Source organism: Panthera pardus, unplaced genomic scaffold, assembly GCF_024362965.1.
Source record: "Panthera pardus isolate Hobbes unplaced genomic scaffold, ASM2436296v1 HiC_scaffold_24, whole genome shotgun sequence".
Classification (NCBI taxonomy): Eukaryota; Metazoa; Chordata; class Mammalia; order Carnivora; family Felidae; genus Panthera; species Panthera pardus.
Window position 1 is genome coordinate 96,807,231 of NW_026526810.1, and position 18,030 is coordinate 96,825,260.

General features: G+C 42.1%; 1 protein-coding gene across 3 annotated transcripts in view; it reads right to left on the bottom strand.

Moving 5' to 3' along the window:
• Positions 1-18,030, bottom strand: part of SLC35F4 (solute carrier family 35 member F4) — a 349,855-nt gene that overhangs the window by 14,154 nt on the left and 317,671 nt on the right. For all 3 annotated transcript variants that reach the window (XM_053889456.1, XM_053889455.1, XM_019451695.2), the window contains exons 2-4: positions 16,264-16,449; positions 11,215-11,512; positions 5,694-5,913 (exon numbers count right to left, since the gene is read on the bottom strand). In XM_053889456.1, coding sequence (XP_053745431.1) covers positions 5,694-5,913; positions 11,215-11,512; positions 16,264-16,449 — 704 coding nt within the window. The remainder of the gene's footprint in view (positions 1-5,693; positions 5,914-11,214; positions 11,513-16,263; positions 16,450-18,030) is intronic.

Consider the following 18,030-nt stretch of genomic DNA (forward strand, 5'->3'; position numbering starts at 1 on the left):
TGACATCTTGTTAAGGGGTTACGGATTCCTTGTGTGCATAACATTGGAGAGCCATTCCACCTCATCTTTTTCCTCTGTATTCACAAATTCTTCTCCCGCCAGGAGGGGGATGAAAAGGATGAGCCCAGCTACGCATCCTCTGGTGCCTCCTCCAGGAAGCATGAAGGTTCTGGGTAGAAGATTCTGCAGTGCACATGAATGTACAGCTACTGCATCAATGTCAACCAAAGGCAAGATGTAAACAAAAGGTTATCTTGAATCTTATCTAAATATGTAATATTGGCACGAATTAGTAAGAGTTCACCTCCAGGGCCCTGATTTAGGGAACTCTGGAGCCCAATTTGAATTTGGAGAAGTGCAGGTTGAGCAATGAAAGATTCAGTTTAACTGACATACTCCAGTCGGTCCTTGGCGGATCTTGGAAAGTGTCCAAACGAGGCACGGTTTGGAAAGTTAACTGCATAGGGACCCAATTACAGCTAGGAAATATGTGGGTGTCAAACTGAAGAGACACAAATTCATTTCCTGAATCTGCTAAGGAAGTTTAGGGTCTGCTGAACCATTTACCACTGACCAATTTTCTCCCTACGTTCAAGGAAATTTAAAAATGAAAGAAAATTTTCAGTCAATAATATAAAACGTAAAGGAGGGACAAGATCTGAAAGAAAGAGTTTCAACTTTCCAGTCTGACATTTACTTTTCAAATTTGAGTGAAACTGATACCAGAGACAGAGAAGAAAACCCCCAACCAGTGGCTCATTTTCTTTGAGGAGAACCTTTTTTTATTAATGCAATTTCTTTGGTTTTCATGAATTTAAGAACTGTAGCTAAACAAGACAGGTTCTTGAAGATGAGAACCTGGCAGGTTCCTCAAAGCTGAAAGAGCTGAATTCTCACCAATAGTTGTGCAATTAAAAAAGAAAGATCTTTTTAAAAAGTTTACTAATTTTCATGGGATGATCATATATCAGCCGTAAGCAACTGGTCATGAAAGGGTTTTTAACACAACAATGTTTACCAGCAAATTGGCTGAAATGATTTTATGAAAGAAATATAATTGTACAACAAAATTACCTTTCCATCTGTAATTCAAATAATATTCCAAAAAAACACAAAATATTAACAAGTTATTCATAATATGTAATTAATTTTTCTGTGAGCATTGCTATTTCTAGCCAATTAGTGCTCCAGAGAAACACATATTTACTGGTTTTACAACTTCAAGCATCCTTCTTTCTGTCCATGGTGTCATGTTTTAAAATGTTTCTTTATTTATTTTGAGAGAGAGAGTGAGTGGGTGTGAGGGGGGGAGGGGCAGAGAGAGGCAGGGAGAAAATCTCAAATGGGATCCCACTGTCAGTACAGAGCCCAATGCGGGGCTTGATCCCACAAACCATGGCATCATGACCTGAGCCGAAATCGAGAGACACTTAACTGACTGAGTCACCCAGGCGCCCATATGGTATCATTTTTGATGTGAAAAATAGAAGTAGGAAATGTGATCATCTTAAATGTGATCATTCTTGGGGTCAAATGAAAATTATAATCCAAAAACTGTCAATTTGTAAACCACTGAAGCCTCAGAATGAATCAAAAATACACATTTTAATCTGATGACTGAAAGCACCACTTTCAGGGGCACCTGGGTGGCTCAGTCGGTTAAGCCTCTGACTTTGGCTCAGGTCATAATCTCACCATTCATGGGTTCGAGCCCCACGTCAGGCTCTGTGCTATCAGCTCAGAGCCTGTAGCCTGCTTTGGATTCTGCGTCTCCCTCTCTCTCTGCCCCTCCCCCTCTCTCTGCCCCTCCCCCTCTCTCTGCCCCTCCCCTGCTCATACTCTGTGTGTCTGTCTCCCTCAAAAAATAAATAAACATAAAACATTTTTTTAAAAAGAAAGCAACACTTTAACTATAAAAAAAAAGAGAATAGTCCAAGTGGAGTGGCTTTTGCAGGCCATGCTTTGATTACTTATGGACGTAGGCAATAAAAACTACATTTATGTTGTCAGTATTCGAATTGCCCTCTTTTAATTTCTCAAATGACCCAATTATACATGTTCTCAATATGTCTCATGAAAAAAAGAATGGCTGATACTGTCAAAAGGCAAAATGCTGAATATGTTTTGGTTCTTCTCATATTCCATGACCTGATTATAGGCATCATTAAAATTACACCTTGGCATGACATTAAACACTTTCTAATGTTTCACAGTGAGGAGTGAAGCATTTCCTGTCATTTAAGAAGAAAAACATGTGACTTCTACCAGCATGCTTGACATTGTTTACCATTTTGCCATCTATGATATCTTAATTTATGTATATAAATGTATGTGTATATTTATTAACAAGTGCTCATTGGCTATTTAACATTTTTTTCTATTGGGTCTTATTATTTACAGAGGCTGTATTAGCTTCCTGAGGCTGCTGTAACAAATTACCACAAACCTGATGACTAAAAACAACAGAAATTTATTTTCTCACAGTTCTGGAGGCCAGAAGTTCACAATCCAGCACACCCATGCTCCCAGCGGCAGCTCTAGGAGAGAAAGCATCCCTTGGCTCTTCCAGGTTCTGGTAGCTTCCCTGGCTTTCTTGGGCTTGTGGCCACAGCACTCCAATCTCTGTCTGTCTGGTCACATTGCCTTCTCCTCTTCTGTGTGTCTCTCCTGTGTGTTTGTCTTTTATAAGGATATCTGTTACTGGAATTAGGGCCACCTAAATACTCTAGGATGATCTCCTCTTTCTAAATACTTATGTTAATTGTGCCTGCAAAGTGTTTTCAACAATAGCCAAATTATGGAAAGAACCCAAATGTCCATCAACTAATGGATAAAGAAGACATGGTTTATACATACAATAGAATACTACTTGGTAATGAGAAAGAATGAAATCACGCCATTTCATGATTCCATGGAACTGGAAGGTGTTATGCTAAGTGAAATAAGTCAGAAAGATAGATATCCTATGTTTTCACTCAAATGTGGATCTTGAGACTCTTAACAGAAGACCATGGGGGAAGGTAAGGGGAAAAAATAGTTACAAAGAGAAGAAGGGAGGCAAACCATAAGAGACTCATAAATACAGAGAACAAACTGAGGGCAGATGGGGGCAGGGAGAGGGGAAAATGGGTGATGGGCATTGAGGAGGGCACTTGTTGGGATGAGCGTTGGGTGTTGTATGTAAGTAATGAACCATGGGAATCTACCCCAAAATTCAGGAGCACTCTTTACAGACTATATGTTAGCCAACTTGACAATAAATCATATTCAAAAAAAAAATAAAAATAATACAAAATGAAAAAGAAAAAATAATTACGCCTTCAAATAAGGTCACATTCATAAGGACTGGGGATGAAGGTGTGGGCACCTTATTGAGGACCATCATTGAACCCACTATAGATGCCAATTTATTTTTAATTTTTTATTTGAGAGAGAGAGAGAGAGAGAGAGAGAGAGAGAGAGAGAGAGAATCTTAAGCAGACTCCACACCTAGTGCAGAGCCTAATGTGGGGCTTGATCCATGGGCTGATCATGACCTGAGCCAAAATCAAGAGTTGGATACTCAACCGACTGGGCCACTCAGGTGCCCCTATAGATGCCAATTTTAAAATGGCAATGGTTTGTTGCCTCTTGGCAGATTTCCTAAATCTTTGGTTTAAATATAAGTTACACAGCTGAGTTTTTTTTTTTAACTCTCAAACACAGAACCTCTTTTGATAGGACATCTTGCATCAGTTAAGTTCCATGGTTAAATGCATTCACTCTAAAACAACTGATTTTCTCACTGGTAAATCTAATAGTGAATGTATTGATTCCCTTTGAGTATTCAGATGCCATTGAAAAGGCAAAAAAAGACCCTATATCTCCTCTCTTTCTCCTTCTTCTGACAAGGCCTTCCAAACTCTCATGGATAATCCATGATGCTAGCAAATAGAAAAGAGACAGTCCTCGTAAGCATGAATTTATTTACTATATCCTCAAATATCTACGGAGCTCCATTTTGTCCCCTGCATTATTCTAGGTATTCGAGATAGAGGCAGAGCTGGCTTCATGGGCATATGGCCTGTGCAGATGCATAGGGCTTCATGATTAGAAGGGCCTTGCCCTTGGTTTCATGCTCTGTTGTTGCTGTCTTGAAATTATTGATAATGTTTTAAAGAGTGATCCCTGTGTTTTCATTCCACACTAGGTCCCACGAATTATATAGCCCATCCTGAATGGGGCAGCAAGCAGTGCAGGGAAGGTCCCCGCTCTCCAGGATTTGTCAGGGTACCTGAGGGTAGGCAGCCAGCGCGGGTGCTCGATGAGCAAAAACATGATGCTAAGCTTTCTGGATGTCAAATCTAAGATTGGCTGGTACCATATCTGGGTATACTCTAATGCATCCTGGACTGATTCAGAGTTTATCTTATCTTCTTCTTTTATTTATTTTTTATTTTTCATTTTTTATTATTTTGGGAGAGCACAGGTGGGGGAGGGGCAGAGAGAGGGGCACAGAGGATCTGAAGCAGGCTCTGTGCTGATAGGCTGACAGCAGTGAGTCCGATGTGGGGCTCAAATTCATGGACCGTGAGATCATGACCTGAGCCGAAGTCAACCTACAGAGCCACCCGGTCGCCCCTCTCATTTTGTCTTCTACTGTAGCTTTCTACTTCTCGTTCATGTCAAGCTTCCATTCTGAATTTCTGAGTAGCATCTCCCAAGACATAATCAGAATTTGCTGACTATTAAAGTTTTAAGGGTTAATGGCTGTCATCAACTCTCTTTCTAATATTAATTTCAGCAATTAGGGGGACAAGGACCCTGGGATCATTGCAGTAAGAACAATATTTTGATAGCAAAATATGTTTCACATCCAGTCTTGGACATCTCTTTCAGAGAAGAATTGTGTGATGTTTATCTTCTGGGAAAAGGCTTTTCATTTCATTTCTACTCTTTCTAAAGAATTATTTTCTCAGTATTTTTGTCATGGTGGCATTCCAGATACATGAATGAGCTCTGGCTCCTGAAACCTCCATGACTTTCCATCAATCTAACAGAACAAGCATGCAAGATAAAATCTTTTAAGAAGTCCATATCACTTCTGAAAGGAATAAACTCAGAACTGAAGTGGTCGGTGGAAGTTTAATACAGTTCAATTGAGGACCTGTACCCCAAAGTACAAGTTGGTGCTTTTCGTTCCATTTCTGGATTAGCCACGCTAGATATATAGCCACTTTTAACAGCATTGTGCCATTACCAGTGACTTTAATTACTGTTTGGTAACCTTATCTACTTACACCAATGTTAATTAAATCCATCTCGGGCTGGGGGGAGGGAAAGCATGAGGGAATTGTCCCAACGTATGGCGACTGAAAAAAAAAAATCAAAATCTTTGCTGTGGCTAATTTTCCCAGACCCCTTCACCCTGAGGATAGAAGGAGTTGGTGACACCATTCATTCTAAAAAAAAGAACTTATCTTCTCTGTTTTAGGGCCTCCTGTCGAAATCAGCCGACTGCCCAAGGGAGACCATCTCTGTCTTTTCATGATATTGTAACTGCCTGGGTGTTCTAATGCATCTTCAAATTCTAATTTGTACTCAGAACCAATGGGGAAAGTTTTACAGAAATTTCATGAAACAAAGCAGCACTCCTGATGCCAAGGATCTACAATTACGGGTGGCCTCACACATTGAATCAAGTGTGCCATTACCCTCACTCCCATGAACCTGTCTTTCAGCACGATCCACGACAGCAAGAAGACAAAGGCTTTGTTACAACAGAACAGAGCAGAGACATCCGTGGCTGTCAACTTCTTTAAAGCCAGTAAATACAGGTAATTAGTCAAAGTCCATAGAATAGAAAAGGGAGCAGTTCTTTTAAGGAAGAGCTTCAATGTCAGACCATCTTCACCAAAAATCCGACTGCATTCCCTAGGAAAGAAAAAAAGGTTGTCAGGTATTAATTGTGACATACTTTGTTTTGTCTAACTCTTGACGGTCATTTTCTGGCAAGAGCACAAACGCCAATGCCCATCATGCATCTGTGGAACTTACTGAACCCAGGCCTCCCATCTCTGGGCCACTACAGGGGCAGAGGGTTCCATGGAAAAGAGCCCATGTCTCTCCAGACACAGAGCGAAGGCCCTTTCCTATCTAGATATTCTCTCGAGATGGCTGGGACAGCCATTCTGCTGCTGAACTTTCTCAGAGAAGCCTGGAGAAATAGGGAAATGAGTCATTTTCAGAGTTACTGTTAGAAGAGAGAGAAGGTTCTTTCCCAATGGGCAAATGCAATAGGACCAGGAGGGTCGCTACTGTGTGAACAGGTATAGACAACTTGCAGCTTCACATATGGTGGAGAGCCACACACAGTTTGGAATGTTATTTTTCCTAAAAGACTATGCCTCTTCCTTATGTTTCTGCCCAGTTGAATAATTTGTTTTTCCTCTAGCATTTTTAAGACAGGAAAAAAAAATGAAGGAAGGTTCTGTGATGACCTCCAAATGGTAAATAAATAAATAATCAAATGCAAGTTGTATTTATATACACACAATTGGCTGTTTTGGAGAAATTACATGAATTTAATTGTATAAAAATAATCAGTTCCGTTAAATCTTTGATTTGATTTCTATTTGCTTATTTTTTTTTATGTTTATTTTTGAGAAAGAGACAGAGAGACATAGTGTGAATGGGGCAGGGGCAGAGAGGGAGGGAGGGAGACACAGAATCCCAAGCATGCTTTAGGTTCTGAGCCGTCAGTACAGAGCCCAACATGGGGCTCAAATCCACGAACCGTGAGATCATTACCTGAGCCAAAGTCAGACGCTTAACCCACTGAGCCACCCAGGTACCCCTATTTGATGATTAAACCAAGGTGCCATTTCAATCAAAATGTTCAAACTAGTGATACAGACAAGCAATAATGATAAGATAGAAAAACTTTGACTATGGACTGAAAATAGGCTCGCCATTGGGATAACTCAGATTTATTTTTTTTATTCAGTTGTTCATGAACATCCAAGCATTTACTGGGCAACTATAATGTTCCAGGAAGTGTTTTCAAGAGTAGCATAAATATCTTGTTTAAGCAACAAGTTCCTAATGTTTGCATGGTTATAATGAAATTACGCGGTTCTAGTTGGTTATTAGCATTAGTTTTTCTTCTAAGTTTTTCTGAAGAGAAACAGTTGTGCTTCGAAGTATTGCAAACCAAAGTAATCTCTAGCCAATGTCTGCCTCACATGCATGAAGCAACTTACTCCACAGGAGGGCCACATGGAGGGAGGGAGTGACAAAGTGGTGAGGCTCTAAGCATTGGAGTATGGCCTTCAATGTCAAGTCTCATGGCAAACGCTGCTTCCCAGCAGCTGAGAATTCTGGGAATTGTAGGCCAGCGAATCCAGGGAGGTTAAAAATGCATATTGCACATATAGAAACCTGTGTAACAGTTTTACTGTTTATGTGGGAGACAACGAAAAAGGAAGGATTGTTTTTAAATAAAAATGTGATTTAAGCATAGGACCCTTGATTTTGGCTGAGGTCATGATCTCACGGTTTTGTTCGTGGATTTGAGCCCCGAGACAGGCTGGGCTGACAGCAAGGAGCCTGCTTGGGATTCTCCCTCTCTCCACTCTTTCTGTGCTCTTCCCTCACTTGCACTCATACATACTCACGTGCTGTCTCTCCCAAAATAAATAAACTTTTTAAAAAATGTGATTTCCTGAAGGTAAATTTTAACTTGAAAGAGACAAAACTTCAAGGAAGGGATGAAATAACCTAAAAACAAATTCTTTTGTAAACAGAAATCGCACACACTCACTCACACAGGGAAATGGACAGCATCTCTCAAGCCCTGCAGCCAAGGAGATACAGTGAATCAGAGCCACACACAGACCAAGCAGCAGTTTGCACGGGACATCCTGGCATTCTCTTCATTTTCTGCATTCTGGTCGTGCTCCCAAAGGGATCTGCCCTGTGAGAAAGTCTGCCAGAGAGAGCTGGCATTCAGAGTCATGGGCTCATCCTGATATCTGTAACTACTAAATGGCTTTTTATGTATTTAAACAACTTTTAAATATTCCTTTATATGTATATTTTTTCAGTGTTTATTTTTGAGAGAGAGAGAGCACGAGCCAGCACGAGCGGGGGGAAGGGCAGAGATAGGATCTGAAGCAGGCTTGCGCCGACAGCAGAGAACCCAGTGCTGTCACAAGTACCCCTGAGATCATGACCTAAGTCGAAGTGGGTCGCTCAACCCACGGAGCCACCCAGGCGCCCCCCAAATGGCTTTTTAAATACACATTTATGAAGAACCACAACAAACCCATTTCTGATGAAAGGATTTCTTTTCATATCATTGGCCCTGGCCAGGGATGGTTCTTCCTTCCCAGAGCCCACCATCATGCCCCATGGGTTCAGGGCTCTCAAGCAAAGACTTTGAATGCAGGAGAGCACACATTCTGAACCCACGGGGAGGCACAGGGAGAGCCCCCCCCCCCAAGGGGGTGGAGATTGTTCCTTTCACCTGGCTCATCCAGTCCCCCTCCCTGGTGTTGGCTTCCTTAGTGTTCCCCTCTTTCTCCCTCCTCTCACTGCCAACCTTCTTCTCCCTGTTTGTCACTGCTATAGCAGGAATTAAAAAATGCTCTCCGCTCAAACACCAGGTCACCTGTGTAGAACTTTATGCTATTTAAGCATTATGTACTAAGAAATGGGAAAATGCAAAAAAAGAAAGGATTTCTTTCTATCAATAAGCAAGTAACTGGTCTCTCCTTGGAATGATGAGATCAGAATTTCTAGACAAGAGGCACTGATGGGTGGTAAAGCTTAGACTGAAGCTTAGAACCTGGGGGACACTAATAATTTAATTATGTTCAACATTGTTATAGCACTCAGTAGTTACTGAACCCCTTCTGTATGTCAGATGACATCTTAAGCACATTTCATAGGTGTATGACATAGACAAATATATCTTTAGCTCTAGCTTCATGCTTTCTAGAGACTTCCTTTAAGGAAACACCCCTGTCAAAACTATGGCTTATAAATTTTTTTCTTATTAAATTTAAAATTCATGTGATACAATTAAATTCTCTTCATGGTTTATATGAAATGATTGTAATATCCAAAACAATTTCCAAATGCACAATTCCCACAATCTAGATCTGATACATTATTGAAAATTTTTTTGAGGTTAGTGATAAGAAAACCACTGAAAATGCTTTCATACCATTCAAAGAAAATGAGAAAATAGAGGGTCTGGCGCAACGGGAAAAATTCTGTTTCCAGTCTCATACACTAAGTCTGTTTTCCCCGTGTTCTGCCACGAGAGCTTCGGGGAGGGCCTCCTTGGCAGATGGTGTTAATGAGTCTACAAGGCAAAAAGATCAAGGATCTTAGGATTTTCTGGCAATGTTTACCTCTCATACGGAGGGGCCCTCTGGAGAATATGCTCTTCAAAGACAATGTTTTCTGCTTGACAATAAAAGCTCTTTGATTCGGCTTCAGCAATGGTCAAGTTCACTCTACCTGCACTAACAGGTGGAGGTGTCTCATCAAATCACAGGTCTCACTACATGTAGAGTTAGTCAGACATGAGAGATGTAGTGGAGATGAAACTCATTCCCAAAACATTTCTGTCAGCAGCAGCCTCTTGGTGTAAATGTGTTATCTTAAATAAAACCCACTTGGCTTGCTTTGAGGCGTTCTGAGGTACCACATCCCATACTAAACTTTTGTTGCTTTTATCAGTATGTGTGTCCAAACCCTAGGAGCGCTGGAGTAAAACATACATGCTATGGGGTAAACTATTTTCAGACAGGGAGAATTTTAGTCTGATCATCATGTCCCCTGCAATCGCTTATTAAATATTGTTATTAAAAAGAACTTATGCCCCAGGGCGCCTGGGTGGCTCAGTCGGTTAAGCATCCAATTTCGGCTCAGGTCATGATCTCACGGTTTGTGAGCCCCGTATGGGACTCTGTTGCTGGCAGCTCAGAGTCTGGAGCCTGACTGCAATTTTGTATCTCCCTCTCTGCCCCTCTCTGGCTCGCCACCTTTCTCTCTCTCTCTCTCTCTCTCCATAAATAAACATTTTAAACAAACAAACAAGACCTTATTCCCCCAAGATCATGTGTATTTTGATGGGAATCAAATACAAAGTATCTTTAGCAGTCACCAATAGGTATAAGACTTCTTTCTTTCCTTCAAACCAGAAAACATTTATTTTTTTGTAAATTGGTTTTGTTTAATTTTAATTGCATTATCATGGATACCATGGAAAATCAGCTCACAGTGTGACTCTAATATTTCAGGGCACTTCCAAGCTGGTGATAGAAAATGGAAGTTGAAGGTACACGCTTTGCAGTTTGTCTGATAAATTCACTTCTTTTCAGTAAGTACAGGGGCAAGAAAGAAATGTTATTTCGGCTTCTGCAAAATGTATTTATTGTCATTCTACCAAGGAACAATAAGCTGGTGTGGACAACTGTCCCTTTCCCATTGGGTGCTGTGTAGGGCTGGTCCTGCCAGCTTCCTGAGCTTTCCAAGATGGCGCTGCAGAAGCCAAGTTCAGCACAGAGAAACTACTGGAACCATGGCACTACCAGGTTCAGAGCCGGTGAACCAACAGTGAAGGCCCCATGTGCTCCTAGCCAGCAAAGAATGACATCTTCTAAACCATCAGGGCCAAACTTCCTTTTGCATGAAACCAGGTCTCTTTATCTGCTTAGGCACCACAGCTTCCAGAATATTGAGCAAATGTTTTTATCACAATTAATCTTATGAATACAGTTTTTTTTTTCTGGGCCTGAGACACTAGTGTGTTCTTTTAAAACATGACTTTCAGAAATAATTCTGGATTGAAATCTGGGTTATTTGGAAGTATTGGCCTTGGACAGGTCATGTAATCTTTCTAAACCTGTTTCCTCTTGTGTTAAAATGGGAATAATACCACCACCCTCAAAGGTAGATGTTACCACCAATGATGATTAATTAAGATAAGATCTACAAAAGCACCATCACAGCACCTGTCATGTGGTGGACATTCAGTAATTTTTTTGGTGGGGGGCCCAGATTCTTCTTCCTAGTGCTCATGTATTCATTACCAACCCTAGATCCGAGCTCTCTACACCTCCCCAAGTCAACTCAGTTCATATTCCAAAGAGATAAAGTTATGGAGATTTTCATAAAGTTATTTTAAAACATCTCGTGTTGGCCATTTAACATGAAACCTACCTGAATTTTTTCATTGGAGACTGCTTTTCTTGAGCAGTGGCCAGATGACCAGAATAGTAGACTGGGAAAAACATAATGTTCCAGTTTGTTGAAAACCAAGTCATGAAAAATGGACAGTAGAAGTTCTTGTAAGTAATTTTTACAATCTGTGTGGTTCCAACCCAAGACGATGAGACTGACAAGATGATCAAAAGTCCCCAGACGGCCTTCAGAACCATGGACGTGCATGACCGGCAGCGAGCCTTGATTCTGTTTTCTTGGCTGCTGTTCTCAGGATGAGTCTGTGTTCCATCATCCCCTGAAAACAGGAAAGGAATACAAATGTGTGGAAATCAGGTTATAAAACAGTGACCAAAGAGGCACACAGTAGAATTACCAGTGTTTTTCTTTTTTTTACCATCATTTAAAGAGACTGATAACTCTGGCTCACCTTCTCTCCAGAATCTCTGCTCTGTAAGGTACAGTATATATCTCATCCCCCATCCAAGCCATGACAATGCTCATGAACTTGGTGGATGCTACACTGCCCTTCCATGTATCCTACCCACTTTCTTGTAAAAGCATTACATATTTCAGCCCCAGGGACTTCGGCCTTGGCCACATGTCCTGCTTTGTCTAATCAAATGTGAGCAGGGAGGTGTGAGGTATGCCACGGCCCAGCAGAACTGTTAAGAGGCATGATAAGGTCCCACTAAACTCTCTTGCTCTTCTTCTCTGTCACTAGAATGGAAATTCCCAAATAGGAGCTGTCTTTTCAGTCTCTGTGGGAGAATGAGCAGAAGCCAACCAAGGCAGCCTTGTCTCTGCTGACATAAAAAGTAAGTGAGAAATAAATATTTGTCATTAGACTCTACTAAGGTGTTTTTTTGTTTTTGATTTTCTTAAAGTGCAGCAAAGCTGGCTCTTAAACTGAAGAGCAATGTGCCCCAAGAACAGGGCGAATCCTGACGACACAAAATCGTTTCCCACCCACCTCAGAACAAATTACTATTTAATGTATTTCTGGGAGCACAATGAGTTCAGCTTTGTATCTTTACATTTACTAAGAAAATTCAGCAGCAGTTTTTACATTAAAGTAGTCAAAACTTTCTGAAAGTGACGATCATAAAGGCCTTCTCCCTTGATAGAGAAAAGTTCAACACAATAACTTTATGCACCTCTCAGGAAACTAAAGGGGAGCAGAGGTCATCCTGAATCCCCAGGCTGAGACCCAGGTGGTAGAATCCTGAGGGAAGGGAGGCAGAATTGCCTACAAGTTCTCTCCTGTCTCCAGGTACCTCCTTTGAGCACAAGGTTTATCCCGGGGGTTAAGAAAGTGGTGTGGTCCACAGATTGCAAGTGGGAGTGGATGGTAGTCATTTTACCTCTCCAGAACCTGCTGACTCTCTCGTGCTGAATGTGTTCCTCCCATTGCTTAATGAGCCAGGCGTGACTGCCCCGCTGGAGTAAAAACTTTCACATAGCTAAGGCTTTGTGTTATAATTATTTGGGGGGGGGGGGTAGCAAGCCTTTAAGGTGAATTCTGAATTGGGGAATATAAACCAAGTAATGACAAACACAGCAATTACCACATGACTTCTGAGTCTTATAAACCGTACTGAATTCTCAGGGCCAAGGCCTCTAGAAGATGAAAACTGGTATTATTATTTTTTTAATTTTTTTTAACGTTTTTATTCATTTTTGAGACAGAGATAGACAGAGCATGAATGGGGGAGGGTCAGAGAGAGGGAGACACAGAATCTGAAACAGGCTCCGGGCTCTGAGCTGTCAGCACAGGGGCCCAATGCGGGGCTCGAACTCACGGACTGCGAGATCGTGACCTGAGCCGAAGTCGGCGCTCAACCGACTGAGCCACCCAGGCGCCCCGAAAACTGGTATTATTTTATTTATATATTCAACAAAATACTTGGTAATCAATCAGATCACCAGGAGCTGGTTAGCTAGTTGGGTGCCAGGGGTTCAAAAATGAAAGACGTGAGCTCACATCCTAGTGGAAAGCCAGAACACACATCCAACACAAGTGTGATAAGGGCCAAAGGTGGTAGATACTGGGCCATATGGAGGCAGAGGAGAAGCACTGGTTAAGGGATGGGGTGGAAAGTGATTAGGAGAAACTTCCATGACGCAGTGACATTGAGGCTCAAAGTGTGAGCCAGCTAGCTCCCTTTACTGTGTATAGACAATACCTGCTCTTGATAAGAGTTCTGCAAATCCTCCCTACAACCATCTGACTTATGCAGAGAGTAGAGGGGAGAAAATAAAATGAGTAAGAGGGTAGAATAAGAGACTCTTGTCTTGGGAGGCTGGGAGAGAAACATTAACCTACTCAGTTAAATAGGTATTACCACTTCCATTTTACAGATGAAAAAACTGAGACTTATGTGAAAGGTTGTCCAAGGTTGAACCCAAGTCAGCATGACTCTAGGCTCCAAATCTTTCATTCTGAACACTCCTTCTGTCTGGGTTTCAGGCTTGAGCTCTCCATTCAAGCACTGGAAGTTTCAGAAGTGATTTGGAGAAAAATTTCTGTTTCCTGATGGGAATGGTAGTCTTGTACAAAGTTGAAGAGGAGTGATGTCTAAGAGAAAGGTATACTCTACATTTCAGATTATTAATTCTCAGGGACTATCTCATAAAGGAGGAATGATCCTACAGAGATTCTCAATATCCCTTTAAGTTGATATCTGCCTTCACTGTCACCTTCTCTGAAGGTCGCTTGGTGCCACCATCGTACCATGGACAGTACTTTTGATGACATTAGTCGTCACCTAAATCCCTCCATATCTTTGACCCATTCTTCTGCTAACTAGATGTAATTGTTGCCAATCTTTAATTTTACCACCTATAGATACCCTAGAAAGACTGGGTCTACAGAGCTCTTTTATTTTTCTGGTCATTTAAAATTTTCGACAGTCCTGCTTAGCTTTATGGTTTTGTATGTATCCTTCAAACTGATATACCAGGAGTTCCACCCCTTACTACGAGCCTGGATTAGAGTCATTACTGGTAGAGGCCACTGGAATTTGGACACATGAGTAGAACCATTGTATGGCCTTGAGCACATGTCTGATTCTAGCTTAGCTTCTTCATCTGCCAAACAGTGATAATATTTGCCTCATGGGATTTGTTTTGAGGTTAAGTACATAGTATTCCTGAAAGCATGGTGAGCTGCTCTTCAGATTATTCTCCTTTTCTCATTTTTCTATGGTGCCCTGGAATAACCCTAAGTGCCTTCTGAATCATCACAGAAAGAGTAAATTACGTCCCATGTGATCTTTCATGGTACAGCCTTTGACATGTGTAGTTTGCATATGACAGATATGGCAAGTCTTTTTCAACCAGTATATTTAATTTGTAGTTTGCATATGATAGATAAAGCAAGTCCTTATTAACCAGAATACTTAATTAACTGGAACATTCTATTCTGCAGATAACTGGGATAATAGGAATATTACTGCAACTTATTAAAGCCAATTAAAATTTTCTGAAGATTTATGATGCCATTTTCTTCATTTTTTTAAAAAGAGCCTTAGCCTTAGGGTCAATAGTTGCTGATATAGTGTTTTAAAATACTGTCACTTTTTGAAAAAAATATCTTTTCTTATATAAAAAAAAAACCTCTTATCCAATTAGTAGTACCCTAGAAGAGGCTTTCATATTTCCTGTATACCTTTGTTTACTGCCCCCCATCCCTAACTGAGTCCCCTGAATTTCCATTTCCCTTCTATTTATTTTTTTAGGCCAGTTTTCTCCAAGTTATGTTTTGTTTTCAACTAACCACTTATTTTGGATGGAGTATTTTGTTGTTGTTGTTTGCTGTTTGATTATTGTTTTTAAGGATGCAAGAGATTTTAAATATGTTACTGATAAAGCAGAAGGAATGAGTGGGAGGAGAGATTGCAAATGCAGGTGAAAAGTGATGGAGAGGAAGTGATCATGGACATAGCAAAAGGAGTTCACATCGGAACGGCAGGAACACACACATTAAAGATGGTCCCAAAGTCATGGTCACTAGCAAACAAAAGAATGGAGACATTAAGGCAAAGAGGAAAGCGTCTGTTGGCATACAACTGCTTTGCTTTTTGCAGAAACGGAAGTGTGGTCATGTGACGAGAGGAAGTGTGTATGAACTGGGTACTTGAGCACATTCTCTGGGGAAGGCAATAAGATATCCACCGCCAAGAAGTACCGGTGTGGGCAACATCTAGTGGACTCAGGCACATTTGGAAATTATACATTTGCTGGGAAACTCCTGGATCTAGTTATGAGATGTATCGAGCAATTCCAGTAACCCAAGTAACCCGGGAGTTGTTGAGTGTGGTCAAATGTGTGTGAGGAAAGTGTAGAGGACTTGACGGATTAGTTAAATGCTGATCAGGGAAGCAGGCGGTGTCCTGAAGGTGCAAAACTGGGGAGACTAGGAGGGCTCCAAAGACCGGCAGTCCTGACGAGCACAAAAGCAGAGTCTGTGATTTTACTAATAGTGTTTTCATTCTTCTTAGAGTGGGAGTGCGCTACCACTGACTCCCAGGGCTGAGATCAAAGATGCTGGCTTTTGACATCTTCAAGATGCGGAAACTAGATACCCTGTAAACTTAATAGGGTGTCACCGTTTAATCATGTGTTAAGCCCTGCAACGGCAGGTTTTGGTATTTGGTTTCTCTGCTACACTGTACGTATCCCACTAACAGATCCCATCTATACATGTCCCTTCTTCCTTCTCCTCCCACTTGATAAACTCCCCACTCCCACTCCTCAGAGTCTGTGTAACATCCCTGTGTTCTGGGCCAATGGTGTGATCTTTCACGGCTGGTTCGAAGGTTACCTAGGTGTACTGTTATTTAAGAGGAGGTCAGAGAGGGAGGGAGCCAAAACATAAGAGACTCTTAAAAACAGAACTGAGGGTTGATGGGGGGTGAGAGGGACAAGAGGGTGGGTGATGGGTATTGAGGAGGGCATCTTTTGGGATGAGCACTGAGTGTTGTATGGAAACCAATTTGACAATAAATTTCATATTAAAAAAAAAAAAAGAGGAGGTCACCAGCTCACCTGATCTGTTCTGCCTTTCGACTCTATGTCCGCAAACTCCAGAAGATCCTCGGCTCTGAAGTTCAAGAATAGGAGCAGAAGAATCTTCGGTGACAGAAAGAGGGGACAGTTGCCTACTGATGCCACTGTGTGAACTGGGGCAGTTGGCTCCTGGTTTACATCGAGTAACTGATGATCTGGAGGTACCTGGGAAGAAACAGTTCATACCAGGTTGAGAACCTGCCAAAAGAAAAAACTGGAAACAGATTTTGTTCATTTGTATTATTTTTTTAAAGTAGGCTCCAATGCAGGGCTTGAACCCACAACCCTGAGGTCAAGACCTGAGCTGAGATCAGGAACTGGACACGTAACCAAATGAGCCACCCGGGTACCCCTGGAACAAGATTTTAAATGCCCTGGCAGTAAAACACATGGCAGCGGGAATCACAGCCCTGATGGAACCTTCCTTGAGCTCATTTCTAATTTTATCAGAGGGGCTCCTAAAAAGAAAAGTCTGCGTTGGCAAGGTCTGTGTCCCTAAGCTGAAGGATCTTTTTAGATAACTCTGTCCACCAAAACTGAACTTTAGAAAATGGCGCTTGGTCTGATGCATCTGTTCTGAATTAGAACTGCTAACACAGTCAAACAGTTTACCTCAAGGGAGGGAAACCGTGACGTCATGCTTGCATCCTTCCTTATTCTTCCTAAGGTTCGCTGTTGAATCCTAACTAGCGAAAGTGCCCACAGTGACTCCTGTCGAGTCCACCCTACGCTTTTCCATCGGACTGGTCACTAAAGTCCAATTTGGTTGTGTCTCCTCAATCACCTCTGGTGTCTACCCGCTCTTACAGATGAAAACGCAGGCCTCAAGATCCTCCATGGGTTAATCCCCTTCCAATCCTGATTAATCTCCATGGACCCCCACCCAGGGTTGGCTTCATGGGCCTGGAGCCAGTGCAGTCACACGGGGTGCTGTGCTTCTTTGGAAGAACCTCACATAACCCCCCCACCCCCACCCCTCTCCAAGGTCCAGGGTGCCACGTGGAAATTCTTTTACCTTTCAGTTTTTTTGTGTGTGACTTCTTTTTTATTATTTATTTATTTACTTATTTAATTTTATTTTTGAAAGAGAGAGAGAGAGGCACAGAGCATAGGCAGGGAAGGGGCAGAGAGAGAAGGAGACACAGAATCTGAAGCAGGCTCCGGGCTCTGAGCTGTCAACTCAGTGCCCGATGCGGGGCTTGAACCCATGAACCACGAGATCATGACCTGTGCCGAAGTTGGATGCTTAACTGATTGAGCCACCCAAACTCCCCCTTCTATCTTTTTTTTTTTAAAGCTTATTTACTTGAGAGAGACAGTGAGAGAGCTTGAGTGAGCATGAGCAGGGGAGGGGCAGAGAGAGGAGACAGAGAATCCCAAGCAGGCTCCATGTTGTCCAGGCTGAGCCCAATGCGGGCTTAAACTCACGAACTGCAAGTCATGACCCGAGACGAAATCCAGAGTGGGTCACTTAACCTACTGAGCCCCCCAGGTGCCCCTCTAAGTGACTTCTGATGGGATAATGGAGCACAAGCAGGGGGCTTGGAGCCTCAGCTCAGGCTTGGTTTTGCCTCCTGTTGTCTCCCCACCTCCTGGGGTGGGTTTTCAGCCACCACACCTGAGTCCTTGATTAACAACTGTACAGGGACCTGGGTACTGGTATGGGGAGTGTTGGGATCTCAGGGTGAGACTCCCAGTGCCTGCTGGGGCCTGCATTCACCCAGCAAGCATCCCTCTGTCCAAGGG